This window comes from Leptosomus discolor, chromosome 21 (genome assembly GCF_034619465.1).
Source record: "Leptosomus discolor isolate bLepDis1 chromosome 21, bLepDis1.hap2, whole genome shotgun sequence".
In the NCBI taxonomy this organism is placed as follows: domain Eukaryota; kingdom Metazoa; phylum Chordata; class Aves; order Leptosomiformes; family Leptosomidae; genus Leptosomus; species Leptosomus discolor.
In genome coordinates this window covers 3,398,028-3,414,756 of record NC_141411.1, presented here as the reverse complement: position 1 = coordinate 3,414,756, position 16,729 = coordinate 3,398,028, and the positions used below count along the sequence as shown (strand labels likewise).

Below are 16,729 nucleotides of genomic sequence, written 5' to 3'. Positions count from 1 at the left end.
CGTTGGCACAGCCCCCCGCAGCCCGCTGACACCGCTCCAGCCCGGCTTCATTATCGGAGGAAATAACAACCTCACATGGCTCGGAGCAGAGAATGCCCCCTCCAAAGTTTACAGCTGGCTGCAGCTGAAACCAGCTAAATGGACCATGGAGACTTGGGGAAAATCATTTCAGGAAGGGGAAAAAAAAAAAAATCAACCAGCCGGTTGCTCGTGTTTCTAAAGATAGAGCGAGCCCTGTCAGGTTTAATAGGATGGTCGTAATTGCTCCCGCCGCTTTGCCGGGCTGAGCGTGGCCTAATTGCTCGCCCGTAACACGGCGTTAATACGGGGCAGTTGCGGGTGAGCAGTGCCAGGGCTGTGCAGCAGCCACCAGGAAATTGCCCTGGCGCAGGCGATTAGAGGTGTTAATAGGCTGGCTTAAGGGGCCCAGGAGCAGCACCGCAGCAGCCCAGGCATTTTTCCCTCCTGCCGAATAGGAACAGAACTGGATCCACGAAAACATCCTATTTTAAGGCCAGCTTGACCATTTTCCAGCAGAGCGCTGTAGGCAGAAGCCATCACGGGAGCTCGAGTCACCTGGTGCTTTTTCAAGCTCGCATCCACTTGAGTCTTCTCCAGACCAGAGCCTTTGCGGTGTAGAATAGGACAGTGGAGGCTCAGTTATTTCCAAGTGAAGAGATTCCCTGCGGTAGGAAGGAAGGGGAGAAGCTCGCCAGCATCTCTGTATGGCCAGAAGGTGGTGGAGAGGCCGGGCTGTAGCTCCAGCACTGACCTGTGCTGGAGCTGAGGGTCTCTGGGCATCTCTGCCCTCCCTCCCGTGCCCTCCCTGCCAGTGCTCCCGCTGCCTCCCAGCCCCTGGGATTTCCTGCGCTGCCGAGCAGCTGCCTGAAGCACCCAGCTGTGCTCAGGAAAATACTGGATGAAGGGAAAATGCACTGGGATGAAGGCAAGACATGCTGACTGCTGCGGCCCCTTCCCGCCACCCCCAGGCCCCGAAGAGCCGCCACCACAGCTCTCCTCTCCCCTGTCTTGGAGGTGATGGGTTGGTGCTGCAGAAAGCGATGGTAAGAAACAAGTAGCGCTGTTGGGTGCCTTGAATTTCCCATCCCTGGAGACCCAGGGCTGTGCATTCCAATGTGGAGAGATTTAAATGCTACGTGGCTGCAGAGATCCTCCCAGGAGGGACAAACATCCGCTTAGCCACATCCTCTCCGCTGCCACTCCACGGGGCACGGCAGGGGACAAGGTGGCTGTGCTGGGAGGGAGGGCTGGCAAGCAGAGCAGAAGTTGCTGCCTACCTGGCCGGAAAGGTCACACAGCAGCCGCTGTTTTGGTGCTGGCAGGAGCATCGCTCTCCCTAACGTCCCTGCAGCCTGAGAGGCCGCTCGTGGCAGCCTGCGCTTCGGGCAGCGCTGGGAATTCAGCAGGAGCCATCGCTGGTGGCAGAAATGAGGATGAGGAGCTTCTGTGAGCGATTGCGCTCCGGTGGTGGCTTGCTCCAGGCTCTGCTCCAGAAGCTGGAGCGTTGCGCTCTGCTTTACAGGCTCATTTCCCAGGGCTCGGCTGCGGACCATGGCAGTCACAGAGCCGAGCTGGTCGGACCAGAGATGAGAGCGTGTTGCAAACTGCTTGGCGTTGGGGAGCGCTTGGATTCGCAGCTGCTGGGCTGTAACTCAAAGCTCTCCCACAGAACTGGAAATGTCAGCCTTCGGCTGGGAGCACTGGTCTGCCCCTCCTGCCAGGACAGCCGTGCTCCCGCTGAGCATCTCCGCACACGGCCAGGACAGAGACAAGCCTCTAGTTGTCAGCTGGAGCCAACGTGGCGATGAAAACCGAGGCACTGGGGCAGCAAGAGCTGCCTTCCTGGTGGGACAAAGTCAGCCACCTTAAATCAGACCCGCAGGCACCTTCCCCTCCCCAAAGAGCAGCAAAGCAGACGCACAGCCCTGTCCCCCTGTCCCCAGTGGTCGCAAGCCCCCCACGGGAAGGCAGGTTGTGGTGTGGGTAGCCCACACAGCAGCTCATCTGCTGCAGGAAGAGCATGTTTGCTGCTTGAAGAGACCCTGATTTGCCTACATGCAGATGCTGTGGCACTAGCTGGGAGGGTGTTTCACTCTTACAAAGCAGGGAAGGACATAAATGCAGGGATGGATCCCAGCAGAGGAACACTTGCTGTCCAGCTCTCTCAATAAACGTGTCTCACCTCTCCCCTCCGCAAGAATAAGCATCCACTCAGTGTCCTGTTGCTCTAAGACTGTTTAATATTAAAGTCATGGAGAGGGGTAGGGTCAATACCAGCTAAAACTATCATTAAACACAGCCAGGTTATTTTTCTCCTGTTCAAAGAATAACACGAACCGTAACAGAACATCCCTCCTCAGTCCGTCTGCAACCCACGAGCACCTCCATGCCAGCAGCAGTTCACTGCGTGCCAGCTGCACTATTGCACATCACCCTAAAAGTCCCTGGAGGTGCAGCTCTGGACACAGGATCCCGCTTGGATTTCCAGACTGAACACGCTCGCCAGAAGATGCGTTTCAGGCTCAGCTCTCCCCAGCAGCAGAGACTCTCGGGAAGCAGAGCGGGGGTTTTGGAGTGGGAGAAGGCGAGGTTTTGCAGTTGCTTCGGTACAGAGAGGAGGTGGCTGAGCTGTAAGGAAAGGCTGTTCTCGTTTGCACTTCAAATCGTTTCTTCTCGCTGATGCTCTTGCCTCCAGGCTGGTTCCCCCATCCCTCTCCGCACCCCCCCCACCCCCTGCCCAGGCCATCAGCGGGCTGTGGCAAAGCCGATGCGGTTGTTGCGCCGGTCGAATTTGGTGTAGTAGTGCCCGATGAAGCTGGCGCCCAGGATCCAGAGGGGACCAGCCGGGGGTGGGATGTCCAGCCCCGAGAAAGCCACCACGCAGATGTCCTCCCCGTACTGGGATTGCTGCAAAGAGGAGGAGACCCATGCGGTGATGGAGGTGCCGGGGGGGTTGGATCTCCACTGCAGCATGCCCGAGGAAGGGCTGTGATCCCCAGCTCAACACCCTCTGCTTGGCCCTGATGTTCCTTCCTCCAGGATGGAGGATCCCTGCCTGCCTCTCCTCTTTGCTTCCCACCCAAACACCCCCCTCAAAACCACCCAGGGAAGCACCAACACGTTGCTCTGGCTCATCGATCACCTCTACCAAACAGGAGGGCTTGGGCTAAAACAAGAAGCATCGTTCTGGGGCTCATCTCAGCTGCTTTGGGGTGCAGGACGCTGCAGGAGAGCTGCACCCCGAGGTGCACTGCTCTCGCCTGCAGATGCACCCAGCCTGGAGAAAGCCACCCTCCCACCCTGCCCAGAGGGGTGCAGCTTACCCGGAGGACGTAGGCTGAGCCGCTGAGCACGTAGGCCTTCCCGCCCAGGTGGAAGGAGATGTTGGGCAGCTGAGGGACTCGGTCGCAGTCCACCACGTACTGCAGAAGGAGGGGACAGCGCTGAGCTTGTTTGCCAGGGCAGGGATGGGCTGGGGTACAGGCAGCGAGGGGGCAGGCGGCAGGGACGTGGAGTGGGGCAGAGGGGGGGTTGCTCACCTCTCCTTCGGCCATTTCTGCTGCCCCGATGGCTTTCATGAGCACGGAGATGGGCCCATCCGGGCCGGTGATGTAGGATGCTCCTGTGTCGATGGCCACTGAACAGCCTTCCTTGCAGAACAGGATTTCAGCCCCTACGGACACCCTGGAGAGGGAGAGGGGTGACCCTGAGTCTCCCATGGTGACCATAGCTCAGCTCCCACGTGTGCCCACGGGTGAGGGTGCCACATCTTTGCCCAGGGAAGGCTGGCCAGGCAGAGCATGTACAGACTCTCCAGGGGCACCGGGAACCCTCCCTTCAACCTTCTTGAATGTGAAAGCTAAGCTTCATCCTGTGTGGGTTTTATTTTTTCTTTTTTTTTTTTTTTCCTAATTAAACAAAGCAGAATTGTTTCAGTGCCTCGCACTCCTTCTGCAGGACTAAAGGCGGTTAAACTCTTCCACTGCGGCTCCCAACGTTGAATCAGCCCACGGTGCCACCCCCTCTGCATTCCCCAGCTCGGCTCCTTGCTGAGCGCCGAGACGCAACTCTGAGCCGGAGGAACGAACCCCGCTCCCCTCCGCCAGCAACACCGAGCGAACACGTGCCTCCGCGGGCCACCACCTTCCCCAGCACCCAGCAAGCTTTTCCCCGGCCCCCCCCCGTCACACCCAGGGAGGTTTGCACTCCCTGGCTTCACCCCTTCATGCTGATCTGCCAGTAGCCGCTCTTGCTGACGTTCAGGTAGTGGAAGTCCCCGGTGTAGTAGGCTGGGTCGCTCCCTCCGAGGATTATTTCCCCCCCAGGTTTCAGGGGAGCGTTCCTAGGGTGCAAAACACAGTGGAGTGATTCGCCCTTGGCTGCTGCCCCTGAAAAACTGATGAGAAGGGACCAGCCCTGGCCACAAGGCTCTGCGGACCCATTTAGCAGCGGCAGAGAGCAAGTTGGAGCAGAAGAAACCCCGAGTTAGTTCAGAGGGGTGCGAGAAGCTGCAGGAGAAGGGGTGCCGCATGCTGAGGTCTCCGAGCAGGTCGGTGCTGGCTTCTGCGTGGGGCAGGCGTGCGGGCAGAGCCTGGTGCAGGGCTGCTGCAGTGTTTGAGCTCCTACAGAGCAGTGCCCGGCTGCCAGGGTCAGGCAGGGCTCGCCTGGGGCTGGCAGAAGGAGCAGGGGCTGCTGCCCAGCGCTGGGGTGCACGGGTGACTGTTAGTGGGTGCCGTCTCGAGAGCGTCCGTGATTTTTGTCTTCTTACTTCGAAGCTCTGCAAAGAGACAGATGCTCTGTAAGCCTGGGGTCCGGGGGCACCTGCATCTCTGAGGTGCCACGGGGACCCAAGCAGCACCCAGGCAAAGCTGCAGTTGCAACCAGCATCGTTAGGCTTTGTTCATTATTGGTGGGTCCACCTTTAGGTGAGGTAAAGAGCTACCATGCCTGCTTTAAGCGGGCCTTTGTGGGGTTGTTTGTCACTGTACATTGCCAGGCTGCTGTACCTGGGGCCACTGGGGAGGACTGAGGCTGGGGGGCAGCTTTCCTGCTCTGCCAGGACGGGCCCTCCCACTGCTCCTGTGGGTGCTGCTGGGAGGAGGGATGCTGGGGGACTACAGTTTGAGGCAAGAAATGAAAGGAGGTTTGGCTGCTGGTGCAGATTTTTTTGAAATTCTTCAACAGATTTTTTGGGATTTTTTTTTTTAAATTTTGCCTGCAGATGAAATGCTAAATCTGCTCCTGGCTGTGATTGTTCCAGCCCCACTAGCAGAGCTGGTGACTTTGTGCAACCTGACAGTGACAAACGAGCGGGGAGCAGCCGCTCCCAGCCTCGGCACTCCCTGCCCAGCAGCTCCAGATAAGCATCCACCTGGTTCTGCCTCTTGTGCTGCCTCATTCCACCCCAGCTCCTCCAGGCACCCTCCACATGCCCATGCTTTCCACCCCACCCCAGGTCCCACAGCTCCAGCCGTGGCTCTTTCCCAGTCCCAAGATGCAAACCCAGCACTGCCACGGTTGCAATGCCCATGCCCTGCCAAACAAACACCACCCCAGCCCCAACGCCTGCTCCCCACGAGACCCACCGGCTGTAGTAGACAGAAAACACGTCCTCCTTGAGGATCTGCTGGGAGAGGATCCGATCGAAGACGGGGGTGATGCCGTCAATGGCCTGGCTGGGGTAGCCCATCCCCAGCACCCCGTCAAACCTGGCGAAGATGAAGGGGAAGGCAGGCAGCGCCGTCGCCTCAGCGAAGACCTGGATGATGGGGATGTCTGACACCTGGGGAAGGAAGGGCACAAGCGTCCTTGCAGGGAGCTGGGGTGCTAAATCACCCAAAGAGCCCCCCTGTAGTCTCGGGTAGCTGGGGGTGCTCACAGCGGGGAGCAGAGCCACGTGTGGGCATCTCCTCGCCGAGGCAGCAGCTCCAGGGCTGTGGATCCAGGGCACGCACTCACCATGACGACGTCCTGGCTGAGGAAGCCTTTGACGCTCCCCGTCCCGTAGCGGATAGCGAAGCCCGTGCCGTTGGCTATGTACGTCCGTGACTTGGAGGAGTCGTAGCGGCTGTGGGAAACTGGGGAGAGGGAGACGGTGCATCAGAGAAAGCGAGGGAGGCGGCGATGGCAGGACTGGCTGAGGGTCTCTGTTTCCCCCAGTCTCTGTGGGATGGTGAACCCACCCTACCCCAGTGCCCAGGGGACTGGAGAGCAGCAGACAGACCCCCCCCTGTTCAAAGGTAAACCCACCCCCTTTGAGCAGGCCTCGAGATGGAAGGACCTGCCCACGTTTGCCGAGCAGAAGCTGAGTCTGGAGGGGGTCATCCCAGACCCCAGGTCCCGGCCAAGCCCCCGTACTCACCACAGGCACTGTAGAGGGGGGAGCACTTGTAGGATGGCACCCACAAGTTGGCCGAGCCCGTGTCAAAGACCACCTTGAAGGTCTGTGCGGGGGTACCGATGCTGATCTCCCCAAAATACTGGGTCTGGAAGAGACACGGCATGGGGAGCATCACTGGGGGCACAGCTCAGAGAGCAGATGGAGGGGGGGAGGCTCCCGCAGACCCAAACCCCCGAGAGCAAATGCACCGTAGGGTGCAGCAGGGTGGGACTTGAGGGGTGCGGGGCCGTGTTGGGGTGACACCCCCCACCTCCCCCGACTCGGGGAGACACTCACGTCCAGGTAGTTCGTGAGGAGGGTGGGAGCCGTCCCGTTTCGGGGGCCGATGGCCCCGCTGCGCCTGCTCTGCCTCAGCTCGGGGAAGACGTCGGACACCTTCACCCCCATCTCCTGCAGCGTCTGGCGGATGGAGGGCATCCTCCGCAGGGCGACCCTGCCGGGGTTGGATGGAGGGGGGCGAGGGAAGGGCTTGGGGGGGGGGGGGGGCGCGGGGGGGCCGGGGAACACCCAGACCCCCGCATGAGACACACACACACACATCGCCCCCTCCCAGCACTCCTGCCTTGGGAGATCCAGCCGGGTGGCTCTAGATGGCAGCAGCTCCCCGCAGCACCCCGCTGCCAGCCGGGTCCCGGTGGGTCCCCCCTCCCACGGCACCGCCAGCCCCACACCGGCCCCCGGGAGAAGGGGGATGCACCACAGCCCACCCAGGGCAGGGGTGGTTGGCTGCTGGAGGAGGCATCTACCGACCCCGGGCAGCCACCCACGGGCTGAGCCCAGCCCCACGCTGGGCTCGGTGGTTTTGCGGGTGAAACGCTTCTTCTTGGCCTCCTTGGTTATTTGGGAGAGGGGGATGCTGCAGAGCCATGCGGTGCTCAAGGGGAGAGAGGAAGAGGAGCAAGGAAGAGCAGGTGTGTTAGTGCAGAACAGAAAAGGAGGTTTCCCAGCACGGCTGCAGCAGGTATCACCAGAGGAGAATCCTTCGGTCCTCAGCACCAGCCCAAGCACCCAAAAAAGCAAAGGGAGAGCATAAGACCCACAACATGGTGGGCCACCTGCAACACGCACGCCTGCTACCTCTGCAAAGCCTGGGCTGTCGAGGGGAAGAAGCCGGCACCCCAGGTCACGGCCAAGACCACCAGATACTGCTGCACCCTCCTGCTGTGTCCTGCCGGCATCGCGCTCTCCCAGGGCAGCCGCCTCCTTTGCCAGCAGCTTTGTGGAGTCCCAAAGGGAAGGATGCTTTTATAGCCTGGCTTTCTGCATCCGTGTGGGTTTCTCCTCCCCGCTGGCCGGGGGGAGGGCTGGGAATCTCATGGGCAGCACCGTGGGCAGGTGGTGGGACGCTGACTGTGACGGTCCCCGCAGAGGGTGACGTGGCTGGGAGAGCCCCACGCCAGCTGGGCACAGCTGACAAGGGTGGCTGGCAAGGGGAGCTGCGAATAGCTGGGAGCCCACGAGCCCACGCTCCTTGCGGTTAACAGCATCGCTACGTGCCAGCACCCGGGCATCCCTAACGCAGCGTGCGCAGGGCATGGGTCAAACGCTGCTGGTGTCGGTCAGGAGATGCAGGTGGTGGTGGCAGCTCAGGTCTAGAGGGCAGTCTGGCCAAGGAGATGCCCCTGAGCTCCACGATGCAGGTCTGGAGCTGGGAACAGCAAACGGATGCTCAGTCACAGCCCCTTCAGCCATGCAGGCGCTGACTGCAAACCCACCAGACCCCAGCGCCCTGGCGGGGGCTGCTCTGAGTACAGCGAGAGGGAACCCCCCCTCCCTGCAGCTCTGTTAAACCAGCGAAGGGGCAGAACTTTATGCAGAGAACAGCTAAACTCATCGCAGTTGTCACATGTGATGTAAGACCAAGGTATGAGCATCCACAGCCTGGCCAGGCACGCCGTGGTTGGGAGGAGCGGTCACTTCTCTGCCCTGTACGTTGCAGAGGAGTCCAGTGTACCTCTGTGTGCCTGAGCTACCGTGCCCACTCTGCCCTGTGTTTTGGCAGGGAGATGCTGCTGAAAAACCCCAGCGTGGGCTTCAGAAGTCTCCTTCAGACAAAGCACACCACTGGTCCCCAGCTCACACGCGGCTGTGTTTCCCCAAGCAGTGCCCAGCCCAGGGCGGTGGGTGCCGGATCAGGCCCCATGGCTCCAAGCCCAGTGCTTGAGCTCAGGGAACCTTGGTGGGAAATGATTGCAAAGGCAATAAAAACATTACTGGAAGGAACCTGATGACATACTTGCCCCTGCCTTGAAACCCCCAGCTACGCAACCATGCCAGCACGGTCCTGTTGTGGACAGGATTTGTTTAGGGCACTGCTGTCACCCTCGTCCAGGGGACACTGGTGCAGGGGGGGGTGGGGTTGAGGAGGACACCCCAGAAGCTGCAGACAGCTTCCCCTCCCAAAACCAGAGCTCTAAAGCCTTCTTTCCCTGGGGGATTTGGGCTGCAGCATTTGGAGCTGGGGGAAGAATGACCTCGGCAGGCACCGAGGCTCTGCCCCGTGGGTCGCAGCCTCGCTCCCCCAAGCCCTGACGTCTTTTCCCACGCAGGGCCCTGGTGCTGCGTCACTCGGGGGGTCCCTCATGCCCTGGCGCAGGTTGCAGCGAGGTGCAGGGGTCAGGAGGCAGCAGCCCAGCCCGGGAGCTGCAGCAATGCGAGAGGGAGCCTGGCAGGGAGCCACCGGACATAAATCCCCTTCCCGGGCATCCCGTGGGCTCTGCCTGCTTTGCCAAGCCCCATTCCCCAAAGGAGAGGCTGGGGCTGCAGCATGACTTCAAAGGAAAAGGGCCACGTAAGCCAGGAGAAAGGTGGTCCCAGGATGTGGGGCCATGGAGCTCCGGCTCCCCGTTGACCCAGAGCCAAGGGGACACAGGTCTGCAGGAGCCCTGAAGAGCATTAGATGCTCCAGGCATGGCTCTCCCCTAGGAGGGACAGACGGACTCCTCTCCCGAGGGGATGCAACTGGGAATACTCAAGGGTACCAGGCGAAAGGCAGCGCCAGCCTGCTCCGGTCCCCAAGGAAGACAGCCCTTCCCTGCCAGGGGGACGACACCATAGCCCCCTTGGCAGGAAACCCAAGGCATAAGCAGGCAAAACCCACTCACCCAAGTCCATCAGAGGATTGAGGGCTGTTGCCTGGCAGCGGCCAGTGCTAGTCCTGAGGCTGACCTGGCCGCACCAGGGATCAAGGATGCCCCTCAGCGCAAAGCACCTTCCCCCACGCAAGGAAAATCCCCACAAGGCATTTTCCAGCCACCTCCGCCAGCAGGGATGAGCAGCTGGTGCATGGGAGCGGTGATGGAAAGACCTGACACGGGGCTTAAAATAACCTGCAAAGGGTGCGTTTGTGCGGGGGGGGGGGGGTTATAGGAACCAGGGGAGGGGGAAGGAGCAGCGCTCGCTGGCTTGAAGGAGCGGAGCAGGAGCCGTGCACAGGGCCAGGCTCTCGCAGGGCAGTCACAGGGACATCAGCCAGCTCTGGGACCACCCTGATCTCATCCCCAGCCCTCCAGGAGACCCAGACCCGCAGGGAAGATGCTAAACTCTTCCTACGCAGCCTCGAAGCATCAGGCAGTTCTAAACCAAAGCATCACTTAACCTGAATTTGCAACGACTGAAGGCAACAGGCCACCAGGCAAGGCGGCAGCCTCCCTGCTCGATTCATCCTCTGCTGCAGGAAACCTGCTGCAGTTTGCTGCAAAGGGCTGGGGGTCCGTACAGTTACGTATCCTATAAAGAGCAGCTCGCCTGGAAATAGCAGGGGAGTGCTCTGAAGTTATTTCCCCACTTGCTTTCAAGGAGCCAAACAATTGAGCTAAGAGTGAACTCAAGGAAAATGCTTTCCAGAGAGAAACGGTTGCTTTCCTGCAAGATAAATGCGTTCTTCTCTAGTGCTGGGCTGAACAAGCACATCTCTTAAAATAAAATCTGAAATATTAAGCACTGCCCTCTCTAAATGGAATCATCAGGAGGTTTTACTGAACAGCCCTATTTCTTGAAGGATTTTATAAAGTGATAAAAAAGGTAGATGCATTTCTGTCCTTCCCACCCATTTTACTAGTCCATGAGTTTGTTGCTAGTAAAAACACACGAGGCTTGTGGGGATCCTTGTTCTGGATGACTGGCAAGCTTGAGCATAAAAGCAACTTTTGGGAAGGACTTAGAGGAGGCTCTGATGGCACCAACACCGGGGGAATTTGGCCATTGACGTCAGCAGAATCAGTGCTTCACCGAAGTGTTTGCTTAGAACCAAAACCGCTCTGGCAAGGCACGTTGAAATAGCGATTTATGGAACCAGAGGGAAAACATTCCCCTGCAATAAGCTTCAGAAACGCAGGCTGGGAAGAGCAGCTCTGGCTTGCTGCTGCCTGCTCCATCCCAGAGGCAGCTCACAGCCATTCCCTGGGTCACTTTGGAGCCTGATGGGAAGCATCCCTCACTGCCACCGAGGGATGATGCTCCGTACTGGCTTGATTTTCCCAGCAGGGTGAAGTGACAGCACCCAGGGCACACGCCTTGCTCATCCACACTTGCTGCCACAGGGATGGGGGCATTAAACAGTGGAAATCACCTTATCCTGCACATGATGTCTCTAGGACTGTTCCTCTTTCTTCTGGTGAAGCCCTGAAGATGAAGGTCGACCAGGAAAAGTCGCTCTGCAGCCCAAGCGTGAGTTTTCAGCTGGGGTGAAGCAGAGACAGGAATCACAGACAGACATTAGGGAGGCTGCAGCCCTCGCTAACCCACACAATATCCAAGCCTGTGCTTCCTCTCCCATCCCTCCTCTGCAGCTGCCCAGCTCTCACTCTGCTCCAAACCCCTGTGCTTTATCATCAAAGCTGACCCTGATACCAGCAGAGCTAGACCCACCTCTACCTTCCTCCTGCCCACAGCCAAGCTGATGCCAGGAAGCTGCCAGCTCTTTTGTTTCCCCTTCATCAAGAGCCTTCTGCTGCAATCTGCACCCAAAGCAAAGGCACCACCTCAAAACCAGCAGCAAGGGAGCAGCTTCCCCCGAGCCAGACCTCCCAGGGGTATAAAGCAACTAAAATATAAAGCTCTAGCAGGAGCTGCCCTGGTTTATACCCGCTAGGGAGCTCGTCCTCTGTAAGCCAGGGCTGAGCCTGGCTGCTGTGGCTGGGTTTTGGGTGCCTAAAGGAGTTACCCCACATCAGCTGAGCAGTCAGAGCAGTTCCCAGCTCTGCTTTCACCTGGTGCAAACCCACTGCCAACCTGGGCACTGGTGCAGTGCCTGCTGAGTGCCAACAGGCGCAGCCACCAGCTCAATCAGGCTGCGCTTCAATCGGGAGGGAACAGGTTTAACTCAAACTCATTAATTAATTCTTGCAAGTTAAGAAGGGTATCTGCACAGGGACCAGCTTTGATGTGATTGCCTCGGTTTAATTAAACTCCTGCTTGCGCCCAGCTTCCCAAGTGCTCATAGAAACCTGGCTCACATCCATTTCGCTTGTGTCTCTGATCGCACAGACCCGCTGAGTTATCCAACCAGTTCTCCGGCAGTGCTGGCTGCGCTCCTGGGCAGAGGAGTTTCTGCAGCCCGAACAAAGTAGCTCCTCTAAAATCACCTGGTGTTAAGCTAGGAGAGCTCTGCGCTCTCCTCGGATTCCTGCCTGCCTTGAAGCTCTCCCTGCGAGCAGCCTGCCCCCCGCACCGGGGGATTCTCGTCCCCCAGAGCATCCAACAGCGCAGGTCCTGCCTGAGCAGGGTTTAAAAGCACCTCAAGGCCTGAATTAGCTGCAGAGAGGACACAGAGGGGACATGGTGGGCGATGTGGCGTGATGGGGCCCCCAGCAGCTCCCCAAAACAGCCCCTTTCTGCCCCTGATCTCAGCAGGCTCCCCTGGCGCTATGCAGACATCCAGGTCACCGATGCTGGCGTTGGGGTGAACATCAGGTGCTGGAGGTGTTCCCCTGGCTCAAATCCTGGCAGAGCTGTCCCGGTGCCCACCACCGCTGTAAGTCCCACCATCTCCATCCTGCCAGGCAGCAGCCAGCAGGTCCAGCTCTGCAGCGTCCTGGCCTCATCCCACAGGAGACTGGTCTATTGGAAATGTGAGTCCTAGCCCATAATGCTCAAAGATATTGGCCCTGTAACTCTGTGGATTTGCTCCAGCCCCACCCCCTCCCACGCCAGCATCTCTCAATTAATTAATAACCCCAGATGTCACTTGTTTTTTCATGGTCACTGAATTTGAACGGGATAATTTACTCTCCTCCGATCGGGTCATGAAATGTTTCTGTGGTTTAATGGGTGTTTTCCTAACCCCCTCTGCCCTTTCCTGTGGCTCCCTGGTCCCTGCTCTCCGCAGCCCACATCCCCATGGGATGTGTGGGAAGGCAGTGCCATGGCCAGGGCTGCCTGAGCTGGCTGGAGCTCGTGGCCAGCGCAGCCAGGGGCCATGACCACTGGAAGGTCCCTGTGCCACCTCCAGCCATGGGAAGGTCCCCGTGCCATGTCCAGCCATGGGAAAGTCCCTGTGCCATGTCCAGCCATGGCCATGGGAAGGTCCTTGTGCCACCTCCAGCCATGGCCATCATGATGACACTAAGACATGGCAGAGCTGGAGCAAGCCCTGAGCGACAGGAAAGGAGTACAGTCTGAGTTCGGTCTCAGACATATTTTTTAATTAAATATTTCAACAGGGGAAGACAAAAAGATAAAAATCGACGCTAATAATTCCAGAAGCCTGTCTGGCACAGCATTTGGTCCCCAGAACCTCTCTCAGGAGCTGCTCGCAGGAGCCCCAGGGGGCTGTTCCTGAAGTGGGGCTGGCTCCCACCGGTACTGAGGGTCCCAGGGCCGAGAGAGGTGGCAGCTCACCGCAGGAGAGCCAGACCCAGGGCTCGCTCGTGCCGTCCCATCTCCAGCGATGCATCCCGTCTCACAGGTCACACCATGGAGCTGCTGTCTCCCAGCTTCTGCAAGAGCTGCAACAGGGACTGATTAGCAGGAAAATCCTCCAGTGCATCCTCGGGGTTGTGAAGAGACTGTGGTGACCTTCCCTGTCTGGTCCCCACCACGGCGATCGGGACTGATATCACCCAAGGGCTGCAAACCCCAAGGGCCACATCAGGCCATGAGAACCACGCCCAGGGCCCTGCTCACCTTGCTCAGCAGGGGGACGTTTGCCAGCGAGCCCAAAAACCCAAAAGCCACCGGGAAAAAACTCCTGTATCAAACCAAAAATCTCTGTTAAGCTCCGTGCGAGGATTTTGCCACAGGGAGCAGCGGGGGCTCTGCCTGAGGCAGAAGGGCAGGAGGATCACCCAGCTCCCACTCTCCAGCCCAGGGCACCCATGCCATGCTGGGATGTCTGGGCGCCGTGGGACGGACCTGAAGAGGGTGATGAAGCCGTAAGCCTCCAGCAGCATGCCCAGGAGGGGCCACCGCATGAGGATGATGAGGACCCCCCCGAGGAAGAAGCTGCTGCCCTTCAGCTTTGGCCGCTGGAAGAAGAAGGTGAAAGTCCTCCTGAAGCCGATGATGAAGACCAAGCCAGAGAGGAAGAGGATCTGGGAGGATGAAGGGGAGCAGGTCAGAGAAACCCTGCCCAGACGGACCCTTTGCTCCATCCTGGGCATCAGCGCCTGCTGTGGGGAGCCCCAGCCCCACTGTACTCACATTCCCGAAGGCCAGGAGTACCGAGTCGAAGTACAAGAGCATCCCAAAAAGGATGAAGAAGAGGCCGAAGCCGACCAGTCCCACGCCGATCCCTGGAGAGAATGGGAGGAGGGCTGGGAGGGCAGCTCAGGCATACGGCTCACCTTGGGCTGCGGGTGCTTCTCTTGAAACCTCCCTGGCCCGTTCCCTCCCAGAAGTGTGCTTTGGATTTTCTCCAAAGCTTAGAAACAGCCTTTCCACCTGCCCAAGCCTTGGAAAGACTGTCGGCTACCCCAAAAACTCCTCTGGGCTGCCGGATAAAGAATAAACTACCATGAAAAAACAAATGGGAAGGTTGTCTGTGGCGCTTTTGTGAACGGTGGCACGAAGGGTGTCGGTGCAGGCAGCCGATGGGGGAAGCTGGCGATGCTTTCCGGACGAGCCAGGCGCCTCCCCAGTTGCCGTTCCTGATGCAGACCCAGGGCAGAGGTTGAGGGCAAACCTGCCTCTGCAGGACCCCGGTGCTGGTCCCCCGCACTCAGCCCTGCCTAGTCCCCACGTCCCAGCAGGGCTCCCACCACGTCCCCCTGTCCCAGGACTGGGTTTGCCAATGCACCTTCTCCCTGCCCCGACAATCCCAGCCAGCAGCCTCCAACCCAGCCTCAGTGCTGTGGAGCATCCCCACGGCGCGCCCTGGTCCCACGGGGATGGGCATCGCCACCGGGACACGGCCACCCCATCCCGCCCGCCCGCTTACGCTGGAAGTCGGTCAGAGACACCATCTTGCCGGCGGCGGGGCTGGGTGAGGGCGGGCGCCTTTCGACGTGCCGTGACCCTTGGAAAGGCCTTTAGTCCCCACGTCATCCTGCAAATCATTAACGGCCCGGCAGCGCCTGCCCTGCGGTGGCAGCACCTCCTTTGGAGGGGACGTGGTGGCCGGGCATCGCCGCAGGGTGACATATAGAGGGGCTGGTGGCCAGAGGTCCCTGCCTGGTCCTGTCCTCCCTGGGAAGCGATCGCTTGGAGCAATCCCCAAAATAGGGGGATGCGCACGGCTGTGGCGTCCCTTGGGGTGTCTGAGTGGTCCCTGGGACACCGTGAGCTGGGAGGGACCCCTGCGTGGCATCGTCACCAGTGCACCGTGTGGGAAGGGATCGTCCCAGCTCACAGGCTGCCCTGGGGGAGAGGGGAGCTCTGGCACCCCCCGTGCTCCCACACAAGCCCCGGCCCCCACGGTTCGCTGCCCGGTGCAGGGCTGATGGCTCAGCCAGACCTGTGGCCGATGCAGGGTGCCACCCTGAGCCACCCACAGGGACCTCCGCACCCACGCCCCTTGAGAAAGCCCGCAGGGACCAGCTCCGCACACCAGCTGTTTACAAACCAGCCGCTTTCATGCCTTGGCTTTATACCACCTTGCCAGGTACAAACGCATTTCGTTGTTCCTCCTGGCTCTTGAGCAGCTAAAATAAACTCCATTTGGGAAAACAGACCCCCCCCAAAACAGGGAGAGGGAGGAGGAGGAGGTGCCACCAGCCCTGGAGTGAGCGATGGGCAAGGCAAGACCCTTCGTGAACGGTTGAAATGCTGCAGCCAGTCACCCGCCGCCTCTTCGGTCTAATATTAAAGCGTTATCTGAGGTCACCTCTAGACAAAAGACGCTGACACCTTGTTGTTTCTTAGATCCTTTTATTTCTCTAACACTAGCAAAAAAACCCAGAAAACAAATGCCTCCCTTCCCACCCTCCCCACTGCATAAATAGATTTCCTCCCGATGCAAATCTTTTCTCGGTTACAAGTCACTGGTATATGAAGTGTTATGAAAAATAATAACCAAAATAAAATTAAGAATTAAGTTGTTTTGTTTTGTTTTGTTTTTTAAAAAAACCCAAAATAACAACCACCGGGTTCCACAATAGGGCAGCCGTGGGGTCCCGGTGCACCGGGCTGCGCTCACACCTTGGCGAAGGCTCAGACCCGGCCGCTGCGGCACGACTGAGCCGGAGCTCACCGGTGGCTCTGGGCACACGGGGGTAGGAGCACCGGGATGCCCCATGTCCCCTCCAGTCCCCAAAGAGGGGAGGAATCGCTGCCTGTGGGTCCGTGTGCCCCCTCGGCTCCCTGCCGGGCAGCAGCCCAGCCCCTGCTGGGCCACAGCCGTGCACCGAGGTCCCCGGCCCGTCCCCGCAGCCGGTGTAAGTGGGGTCTGCCCCGGTTACACGAGCTGGGGAGCCCGCCCCGGCCGCCCCGCTCAGGGACAGGGAAATAAATGCATCATCTCTTAAAACTTACAGTCTCTTTATATTTTATTTTAAATAAATTTGCTTTTAATAAAAGCAGGAAAAATATATATATATATTTTAAATAGGTTTTTTTCTTTCTTTTTTTTTTTTTTTTTTTCTGATAAATTGGCAAAGAATCTGCTTCTGTAACTCATTGGCAGGGCTGGTGCCAACAACCCTGCGGAGAGAGAGCTTAGCACAAAACAGTACCTCCCAGAAAAGAAGAGAAAAACAAATATAGATATATATTATAAATGTATAATTTCCATAAAACATATATTAAGGCATGTAATAGCAAAATAAAGGGCCAGCTTTATGAGCTAAGAGGGCTGCGGGAGGCTCGGGAGCGGAGCGGGACTCGGGGCTCCTGGGGTCCTACAGTATTGCTAAGATGGGCTGCGCGGGGGGC

General features: G+C 58.7%; 2 protein-coding genes across 3 annotated transcripts; both read right to left on the bottom strand.

Moving 5' to 3' along the window:
* Positions 1-2,766: 2,766 nt before the first annotated feature.
* REN (renin) lies at positions 2,767-7,599 on the bottom strand. Its single transcript, XM_086476589.1, has 9 exons — positions 7,499-7,599; positions 6,698-6,854; positions 6,383-6,506; positions 5,980-6,098; positions 5,607-5,803; positions 4,241-4,363; positions 3,561-3,705; positions 3,345-3,443; positions 2,767-2,928 (listed from the first exon to the last, which is right to left on the bottom strand). Exons 1-9 carry the CDS (start codon positions 7,597-7,599, stop codon positions 2,767-2,769), a joined length of 1,227 nt encoding a protein of 408 aa, XP_086332715.1.
* A 5,730-nt stretch (positions 7,600-13,329) lies between these two features.
* On the bottom strand, positions 13,330-14,823 carry GOLT1A (golgi transport 1A). Of its 2 annotated transcripts, none has more exons than XM_086476633.1 (5): positions 14,787-14,823; positions 14,063-14,154; positions 13,775-13,953; positions 13,547-13,610; positions 13,330-13,368 (listed from the first exon to the last, which is right to left on the bottom strand). In XM_086476633.1, exons 1-5 carry the CDS (start codon positions 14,821-14,823, stop codon positions 13,330-13,332), a joined length of 411 nt encoding a protein of 136 aa, XP_086332759.1. The 2 variants fall into 2 exon arrangements, with proteins under 2 accessions (XP_086332759.1, XP_086332760.1); XM_086476634.1 differs by having other exon boundaries at positions 14,799-14,823.
* Between the last annotated feature and the right edge of the window lie 1,906 nt (positions 14,824-16,729).